General features: G+C 68.8%; 1 protein-coding gene across 1 annotated transcript in view; it reads left to right on the top strand.

Moving 5' to 3' along the window:
* The first annotated feature begins 231 nt into the window (after nt 1–231).
* The window catches only part of GPR179 (G protein-coupled receptor 179), a 9,838-nt gene continuing 705 nt past the window's right edge, over nt 232–9,364 (top strand). The window contains exons 1-11 of the mRNA XM_042019851.1: nt 232–1,221; nt 2,021–2,129; nt 2,964–3,066; nt 3,257–3,453; nt 3,544–3,612; nt 4,080–4,189; nt 4,648–4,886; nt 5,311–5,449; nt 5,672–5,777; nt 6,278–6,424; nt 6,708–9,355. Of these exons, the coding sequence (XP_041875785.1) occupies nt 380–1,221; nt 2,021–2,129; nt 2,964–3,066; nt 3,257–3,453; nt 3,544–3,612; nt 4,080–4,189; nt 4,648–4,886; nt 5,311–5,449; nt 5,672–5,777; nt 6,278–6,424; nt 6,708–9,355 (4,709 nt within the window). The 5' untranslated portion in view covers nt 232–379. The remainder of the gene's footprint in view (nt 1,222–2,020; nt 2,130–2,963; nt 3,067–3,256; nt 3,454–3,543; nt 3,613–4,079; nt 4,190–4,647; nt 4,887–5,310; nt 5,450–5,671; nt 5,778–6,277; nt 6,425–6,707; nt 9,356–9,364) is intronic.

The following is a 9,364-nucleotide window of genomic DNA, read 5'->3' as shown; positions in this document are numbered from 1 at the left end:
ATACGGGCAGGAAAATTCCCGTTCCCGTTGCCATGGCTTCCCATCAGGATGCGCTTGCATCACGGCCAGCCCGAGGGGCCGGGGCGCGGGGGTCCCCTCGGGGCTCGGTGCGGGATCCCCTCGGCGCTCAGGTCGGGGGGCTCCGGGCAGCGCTGCCGCCCGAGCGGGAGCGCGGGGGCGGGCGGGGGGGCTCCGGGCAGCGCCAGCCGCTGAACACCGTTTGGAGCCGGTGACGTCTGCTCCGGCATCGCCGGGGGAGGAGAACGGGCGGCAGAGCGCGGGGCCGGCTCCGGGCAGCTCGGGGTCCCTGCCCGCCATGAGCCCCCCGGGCCGGCCGGGGGGGCCGCCGGGGGCCGGGGGGCTCCGCTGAGCCCCAGCCATGGGGCCGTGCCGGTGGCCGCTGCTCTGGGGCTTCCACGCGGTGCTGGCGCACATCGCCGTGCTCACGGCGGGGCAGCGCCCGCAGGAGAGACCCCCGCGGCCGGCGGGATGGTCCCCGGCCCCCGCATCCTCCTGGGCGCCCACCCTGGAGCCGGGAGCGCCGGGGGACGGCGAGGGCTCGGCGGCAGCGCTGGCGTTCCTGCGCACGGGCGATGCTCAGCGCCTGGCCCGGGCCAACTGCAGCGGGGGTGTCGCGGCGGCGGCCCCCGGGCCCGGGCCCCCCCCGGCGCTGCGGGCAGCCCTGCGAGCCGCCCCCGAGGCGCTGGCCCACGCCGCCAACTTCCTCAACATGCTCTTCCAGACCAACGATATCCGCGAGGCCAGCGTGGCCGAGGACGTGGAGTGGTACCAGGCGCTGGTCCGCAGCCTGGCCGAGGGGCACCCGTGGGTGCGCAGGGCGGTGCTGGCCCTCGACGCCCACCCGCTGGCCCCCAAGCCCCGGCTGATGCTGCAGGCCACCAAGGGGGACGGCCAGATCCTGCTGCAGGACGTCTCCAACGCCGCTCCCAGCCTGGGCAACCTCAGCTGGGACAACGAGTGGTTCAACGCCCTCAAGTCGCAGCGGGTCCCGGCGCTCCGCAAGCGGGTGCTCAGCAATGACCTGCGCAGCCTGGAGACCCCCAAGTGGCAGCGGGGGGACAGCTACGTGGGGGACCCGGGCCACGTGCGATGGTCGCCGCCGTTCCTGGAGTGCCGGGAGGGCCGGTTCCTGCCCACCTGGGCGGTCACTCTCTCCTCCGCCTTCTACGGGCTCAAGCCGGACCTCAGCCCCGAGTTCAAGTAAGTGGAGCCCGGAGGGGGTTGGGGGTGGGGGGGGGGGGGTGTCAAAAGGGCTGGGGGGTGCCCGATGTGTGTGCTGGGGGTGCAGCTGGAGGTGTCACCCACCCCGGGGTGTGACAGCGCCCTGCCCGTGTCCCTCTGCGTGTGCGTGCACGTGTGTGGGCACGGGGGTGACCCCCTGTCCCCCTCGGTGTCCCCTGTGCTGCCCACCCTGCACTGCCACCCCCCTGTCACGGCTGCGTCGGCGGTGGGTGAGCCGGGCTGGGACCCCTCCTGGGAGCTGGGGGTGACCCCGGGATTGGGGAGGGGGGAGGTCCCTGCTGCACCCCACTGTGCCAGGAGACACAGAGGGAGGCGGTGGGGAGGGAAGGGGTCAGCTGGGATCCGTCCCAGAGCGGGGACACGGCCCCATATCCAAGGGGAGAGCCGAGTGCCCCTCGGAGAACCCAGGGAAGAGCGTTGGTCCCGCGGGGCACGCGGGGGCCGCCCCAGCCACCCCTATTTCCTCATCGATCGCATTAAAACCCATCTGGAGGGGCAGAACTCACACCCAGGAGCTGCTGCCTCTGCCCCTGCCCCAGCTCCAGCCTCCCCAGACACGGCTCCGACGGACAACACCCCAGTCCGGGGGTCTGGGGACACCGCTGACCGCTGCCATTGCCCCCCCGATCCACGCACCAGCCCCACCGCTGCTGCCCCAGAGGCAGCGCTGGGGCTCGGCCACTCTGGGTGGGGGGCACGGGGTGGGCACGGGGATGCCCCACGCCACCCCCTGGGCTGACCCTTTCCCTGGGCGCAGAGGGGTCGTGCGGGTGGACGTGGAGCTGCGGGACGTGGCCATTGACCAGTGCTCCAGCGGGCCCGGCTGGTTCTCGGGCACGCATCGCTGTGACCTCAACAGCACCCAGGTACCGCCCCCCATGCCCCATCCCCTCCGCCGGCAGCACCGGGGTACCCCGCACCCAACCACCCGCGTACCCCCGGCCCGGCTGCCCGTGGCCCGCGTCCCTCCCTCCGGGCTGAGCTTTATCCTCTCTCCCGACCGATCCATCTGCTTCGCTCAGCTGCTCTCGCACCGCGGCGAGGGGTTTATTGTGCAAATCTTCCCTCCCACCGCCAGCCCGGCGTGTGACCCGGCTGTTCCCTGCCCGGGCACCGCGGGGACGGGGCCTGGCAGCCGGTGGCACCATGGCCACCCAGCAGCTCGCCAAGCCCCTCCAACAGTGCCCACCCAGGCGGGACAGCGGTGCCCGAGCGTTTCAGGGCTTCAGCAGCACCCCCAGCCAGGGCAAGCCCCGCAGCCCCCCAGCCTTGGGGCAATCCCCAAGCGGGAAAGGCGTTGCCAGCTCCTGTTTCCTACCAGCGATGCCTTCCAGAGGGCCGGGCTCTGCTCCGGGCACCCCTCCAGAAAACAACAATGCCCAGCGGAGCCGCCGGCGCGGCCCGTTCGGAGCAGGATGAGGCCAGGGGGGATTAGGGAGCAGTGCCCAGCCCGAGGCTGCCGTCACGGCTGGGCAGGATTAGGGCGCTCGGCTGCATTAGGTGTCCATTTAGGTTTTAGGGAGGGATTTGGGGCCAAGCTTTGGCTTTTAATTCTGAAATGTTTAACCACTGATTCCTCTGATTTCACTGATGGCGTGGGGTCAGGTACTGTGAGCTGGGGGGCTGCTGGAGCCCCCTGGGGCAGGGGGATTTGGGGACTGGGGGGGACACAGGGATGTGTCTCAGGCTGTGTCCTTCAGTGTGTCCCCCAGGAGAGCCGCGGCTTCGTCCTCGGGAGGTACCTGTGCAGGTGCAAGCCGGGCTTTTATGGGGCCAGCGGAGTGGCCAGCGGTGCCTGGGCAGGTGGGTGCCGTGCCCGGCCCCGGGGTCCCTGTCCTCCCCTGTGGCACACGGGTGCAGCAGTGGGGGCCGGGGCTGGGGGGCTTTGGGGACACAGAACACGTGCCCTGGAGTGGGAGGTGTCACCAGCCCCTGGGATGTGGTGATCCCACGTAGATGCCGTGATCCCACCTGGCTGTCACTCTGTCCCCAGGTGTGGCGGGGACGGACGGGGGGTCCCGGCTGGGGTGCCGGCCGTGCCGCCCGGGCTGTGCCACCTGCGAGGACGACACGCCCTGCCTGATCCAGGAGGACCCGGTGCTGCGGGCAGCGGTGCTGTCGTGCCAGGCCTGCTGCATGCTGGCCATCTTCCTCAGCATGCTCGTGTCCTACCACTTCCGACGGAGCAAGGCAAGGTGTCCCCGTGTCCCCCCCTGCCCTGGGGGGATCCCCCTGCCCCGGCCCCTCTGAGGCTGCACCCTCACACTGCTGTCCCCACAGAGGATCCGGACATCAGGGATCATCCTGCTGGAGACCATCCTCTTCGGATCCCTCCTCCTCTACTTCCCCGTGAGTATCCAGCTGTCCTCAGGGCTGGAAAGCTCTGGGATGGGGTTTCCAGGATGGAGCTGCCCCAAGCAGGGCACGGCTCCACCTAATTGTTAATTTTGCTGGCGCAATCCCTGGGGGCTGCCCTATAAAACTTCTCAGAAAACCAAATCCCTTTTCTCCCGCTGGCTGCGGGAATTAATCCCTGCCCAAATCCCCTCTCCCATCCCGCACGAGCTGCAGCGGGTGCTGTAGGGTCAAGGGGGAGGGTGGCACAGGGCTGGCCTGGAAAGCAGATGGGTCCCGAGGCTCCGGTGGGTGGGATCCAGGTGGTTCCCGAGGCTCTGGCAGGTGGGATCCAGGTGGTTCCTGAGCTCCAGCAGGTGGGATCCAGGTGGCTCCCAAGGCTCTGGCAGGTGGGATCCAGGTGGCTCCTGAGCTCCAGCGGGTGGGATCCAGCCCGCAATCCCCCTCTCCTGCTGCTCCAGGTGTTCATCCTGTACTTCAAGCCAAGCATCTTCCGCTGCATCGTCCTGCGCTGGGTGCGGATGCTCGGCTTCGCCATCGTCTACGGCACCATCACCCTCAAGCTCTACAGGTGGCTGGGACGGGGGCCTGGGGGCTCGGGACCCCCTCAGTGGGAAGGGTTTGAGTGTCAAGCCCCCCAGAGTGGGAAGCAGCTGGGAGGGGGGGGTTTGGACACCCGTGGTGGGGAGCGCTGTGGGTTTGGGGAGGGCTGGGGGTTCAGGACCCCTGCACTGGGATGGGCTGGGGGTTCAGGACCCCCAAAGCGGGAAGGGTTTGGATACTCTGGACCCCCAAAGTGAGGGCTGCTGGGGGTCCCTGTGGTGGGGAGGGGCGGGGCTCTGGACCCCTGCTGTGGGATGGGATGGGAATTTGGGACCCCCACAGTAGGGAGGGCTGGGGGCTCTGGAACCCCACACTGGGACGGGCTGGGGTCCCAGTGGGATGGGCTGGGGGCTCTGGAACCCCACACTGGGACGGGCTGGGGTCCCAGTGGGACAGGCCGGGGTCTCACCCCTCTGTGCCCCGCAGGGTGCTGAAGGTGTTCCTGTCCCGCACGGCCCAGCGCGCGCCCTACGTGTCGAGCGGGCGGGTGCTGAAGATGCTGGCGCCCATCCTGCTCCTGGTGCTGTGGTTCCTGGCAGCCTGGACCATCGGGATGCTGGAGAACACCCACAAGAACATCCCACTGGTCATCCGCGCCCAGACCGCCCGCGGCCTCCACTTCTCCATCTGCGGCCACGATTGCTGGGATTACATGATGGTCATCGGTGAGACTGGCCCCTGATGTGTCCTCGGGGTCCTCACGGTTCCAGAACCCCATCCCATAATTGTGGGGCTTTCACTCCCTTGTCTGTTTAATCCTCCTGGAAGCTGCAAGGACCTGGGATCCCCACAGCCCTGGGACCCCATCCCATAAATGGGGGGCTCTCATTCCCTTGTCCTTCTAATCTTGCTGAGGTCTCAAGGAAGGTTGGGCCGCCCCAGCTGCCCCCCACCCTCCCCTCTGAGCATCCCCTGGTGCGGGCGTTGATTCTTTGGGAAGGCTGTGCTGGAGAATGCTCCGGACCCGCCTCCGACACCGCCCATCCCGACAGCATCCGGGGTGACCGCGGTGGGCAGCAGCTGAGCCCCCCGAAAGCTGCTGGGTGCCGGCTGTGGGTGCTCAGGGTCTCTCCCCGCTCTCCCCCGCAGCCGAGATGCTGTTCCTGCTGTGGGGCAGCTTCCTGTGCTACGCCACGCGCGCCGTGCCCTCGGCCTTCCACGAGCCCCGCTACATGGGCATCGCCCTCCACAACGAGCTCGTGATCTCCGCCGCCTTCCACGTGGTCAGGTAGGGCCAGGAGTCAAGATTCCCACCCCCGGGGATGCTCAGGAACCGCCCCAAGGTGGGAAGGAGTCGGTTGCTCTGGATCTCCAGAGTAAAGGGCGTTTGGGTGGTCAGGACCCCGCAGTGGGAAGGGTTTGGGCGCCTGGGCAGGGGGGAGGCTGTGGGGTCTGGAGGTGGGGAGGGGGCTGTGGTGGGAGCTGGCGCTGCCCTCCTGGTCCCTTCCAGGTTCTTGATTGTCCCCTCGCTGCATCCGGACTGGACTCTGCTGCTCTTCTTCGCTCACACCCACGGCACCGTCACCATGACCCTGGCCCTGCTCTTCATTCCCAAGGTGCCGTGTCCAGGGAATGGAGCTGGGAAGGGGCTGGAGCCCCAGGAGCGGCTGAGGGAGCTGGAAAGGGGCTCAGCCTGGAGCAAAGGAGGCTCCGGGGGGACCTTGTGGCTCTGCACAAGTCCCTGACAGGAGGGGGCAGCCGGGGGGGTCGGGCTCTGCTCCCAGGGAACAGGGACAGGAGGAGAGGGAACGGCCTCAGGCTGGGCCAGGGGAGGTTCGGGTTGGATAATCGGGGAAATTTTTAATGGGAAGGGTGATCAGGCATCGGAACAAGGGGAGTCCCCATCCCTGGAGCTGTTTGGGAACACGTGGATGCAGCACTTGGGGTCGCGGGTTGGCGGTGGCTTTGTCAGCGCTGGGGGAGCAGCTGGACTCGCTGACCTCGGGAAGCTTTTCCAGCCTTAACAATTCCATGATTCCATCACTAAAACTCATCCCGGGGACTTGGGGAGCTGGGACAGCGACCCCTGAGTGACTCCCCGCCTCTCCCTGCCCAGTTCCTGCACACGGGCTCGCCGCTGCGGGAGGAGATCACCGCCGAGGTGTACGAGGACGAGCTGGACATGAGGCGCTCGGGCTCCTGCATGAACAGCAGCATCGCGTCCGCCTGGAGCGAGCACAGTCTCGACCCCGATGACATTCGGGTGGGTGGCACACTCAGGACCTTCTTTTGACGCTAGCTGTGCAGAGTAAGAGGTGCCTTTCGCAATCTTTTCCTGATGCAAAGCAGAGGGAGGGGACGAGGGGCTGGCAGGGTGACCCCACCCGGGTGGGCAAACCCGCTGCATCCCCCGGGCAGCGCGGGGGAGTTTCGGGGACACGGGGGACAAGGCGGGGCTCGGCGGGGCGGTCCCGGCCGCATCCCCCGCTGTACGCGCTCTCCTCTCTCCCTTTTCTCTGCCGCGTCCCCCCCCACCCGCGGCGCAGGAGGAGCTGAAGAAGCTTTACCGGCAGCTGGAGGTGCACAAGACGTGGCGGATGGCGGCCAACAACCCGCACCTGCCCAAGAAGCGCAGCTCCCGCCGCAGCCTCGCCCGCTCCATCCTGCGCCGCAGCGGTGCCGAGCCGGCCGAGAGCGCGTCCCGCCGCAGCAGCGCCGGGGACCGGCCGGGGACCCTGTCCCGCCGCAGCTCCTCGGCCAAGCGGCTCGTGGATGCCGGCGGGACCAGCCTGAGGATGCGGGACGAAACCTCCCGGCGCCGCTCCTCAGCCCTGCTCAAGTCCCGCAGCTCCGAGGGACCCCCCCGGGACCCCCGCCGTGGGTCGCCCACCCCCAGCCCGCCCGAGGAGCCTCCTCCGGTGGTGACGGACTTGGAGCAATCCGACAGCGACTCGCTGGATGCCGCCCCGCTCCTGTGCAAATCCGCCAGCGCCCAAAACCTGGCGGGGCCCTGGCAGCGACCCCCGGGCCGCGCTCCGCCCTTGCAGAAGTCCCACAGCGAGGTCGCCGGGGCGCGGGAAGCGGCGCTGCTGGCCGCCCGCACGGCCGCCCGCGACGAGTGGCACGGCAGCCGCCAGCTCTCCGCGCCCGCCCCGGGGGTCTCCAAGGCCACCGCGACGCTCCGGGGACCCGCCGAGAGGGGCTGCCAGGAGGACACGGCCCCGCTGGGCGATGCCAAGGTGCACAAACGCGTCACCTACGCGCCCATCAAGAGCGTCAGCGTGGACAGCGCGCACCCGCCCAGGAGGGTGCGGGTGACCGTGAAGAAAACGCCCCCTCCGCCCCCCGTCCGCTACCAGAGCCTGCAGCGCTCGGGGACGCTCGGGGACGGCCCGGAGCCACCCCCGGACCCCCCGGCACCGGCGGGAGAGGCGGAGGGGACACCGGGGGAGGAGCCGGAGCGCGCGTTGCCCCCGGTAGGGAAGGGCAGGCTGCTGACCCCGACCGCCACCCCGGCACAGATCTGTCCCTGGGAGCTGGTCCAGGACGAGATCCTGAGCAGGAAACAAAAAGCAGCCGAAGCAGCAGGCTCAGGGACCCCCGGTGACACAGCGGCCACCACCCCCGGCCCCAAGCCGGCCCCCCAGAAAAGTTTCCGGAGCCTGGGACTCGCCATCAAAGCCCTTAATCGGTCCAGGGGGAAGAGCAGCCTGAAAGGGAACAGGGAGAGGGAAGGGAGCCTCTGGAAGAGGGGGAGCAGCAGGAGGGACAAGTCCGGCCTGGGAGAGGCCTCGGCCGGGTCCCTCGGGCTGGTCAGCCCAGACCCCGCTGCCAAAAGCCCCGAGGGGAGCGGGCAGAGCCTCGAGCCCCCCGCCCTCCAGCACAACAACAACGCCGCCACTCCCGGGGAAGCCACGGACTGGGGGGACAGCGGGACAGGAGGACAATGGGACAGCCGGGCCCCGGGGACAGGCGATGGGGACAAAGCGGCAGAGGAGCCCAGCGCTGCCCGGAGGGGTCTGGAGCCACCCGGCGCTGGCCACCAAGGAGCTGAATGTCCCCCAGAGGTGACACAGGCACAGCCCCAGGAAGGGGACGAGGCTCCTGCCCTGGATCTGGGGAAGGACGTTCCTGCGGTCGCAGCGGAGGAAGGGACACTTGAACGGCTCGAGGGGACCAGCAGGTCCTTCCAGCCCCGGGAGCAGCCGGAGGAGGAGCAGCCGCCTGCAAAGCGCTCCCCGAGCAGCCCCCGGCCCTCCCCCGGCAGCGTGCGGGGAGCGGCGGGGCCGAAGCCGCGGGTTGAGCTTTGTCCGCCGGGATCGCTCGGAATCCCGGCAGGAAGGGGAGCCTTGCTGCTGCGCCAGGAGGCGATCGCTCCCCGGGAGGACGGCGGGATCCCAGAGAGCCCGGACAAGGAGCTGGAAAAGGGGAGCAGCCAGCCCGAGCCCGAGGGGGGCCCTGGAAGGAGCTGGAGCGGGGCCGGGAGCGCGGCGGGCGGGCAGGGAGAGCTCCGTCCTGGGGGAACGCGGGGAGATTCCAGCTCCAAACCAGGAATCTGCCCTGGGAAGGGCGGCAGTGAGGGGGATTCTCAGCGCTCTCCGGGCATGGAAAAACCACCAGAGCCGCCGAAAGAAGCACCGGAGCAGGCGGAGGGCAGGAGGGCTGAGGTGTGCCCAGGGGAGAGCCGGGACCAGGGAAGGAGTGTCCGAGCAGAAATCTGCCCCTGGGACACGGAGCAGGAGGGGCGGGGATCCCCCAAATCCGGAGAAGGTGTGGAGCAGCCTGGGGTGGGGCTCGCAGGAAAACCCCCAGATCTGCCCAAACCCTCGGGAACCACGGAGAGCAGAAAGGCCAACATCTGTCCCTGGGAGGTGGAGGATGAGCCGCGCCCAAACCCAGAGATCTGCCCTTGGGAAGAGGCTGCAGCTCCGTCAGGGAAAGAGAAATCCAGTCTGGACACGCGTGGCACTTCTAAAGGGGAAGAAAAAGTGGGATCCAAAGCACTGGAAAAAGGAAAGCAGCCCCTGGCCAAAGCCCCCACTGGGAGCTCAGCACTGCCCAAAGCAGCTCCGGGGAAATCCCAGAGCGCTGAGAGCCTGGAGGCTGAAATCTGTCCCTGGGAGTCTCAGGATCTCCAATCCAGTGACAAAGCTGAAATCTGTCCCTGGGAGTCTCAGGATCTCCAATCCACTGACAAAGCTGA

Source organism: Corvus kubaryi, unplaced genomic scaffold (assembly GCF_017639235.1).
Source record: "Corvus kubaryi isolate FWS band 111438036 unplaced genomic scaffold, C.kubaryi_AGA036_p1.0 36290, whole genome shotgun sequence".
Taxonomy (NCBI): domain Eukaryota; kingdom Metazoa; phylum Chordata; class Aves; order Passeriformes; family Corvidae; genus Corvus; species Corvus kubaryi.
The sequence above is the reverse complement of the archived record's forward strand: the minus strand, read 5'-3'. Positions and strand labels throughout refer to the sequence as shown.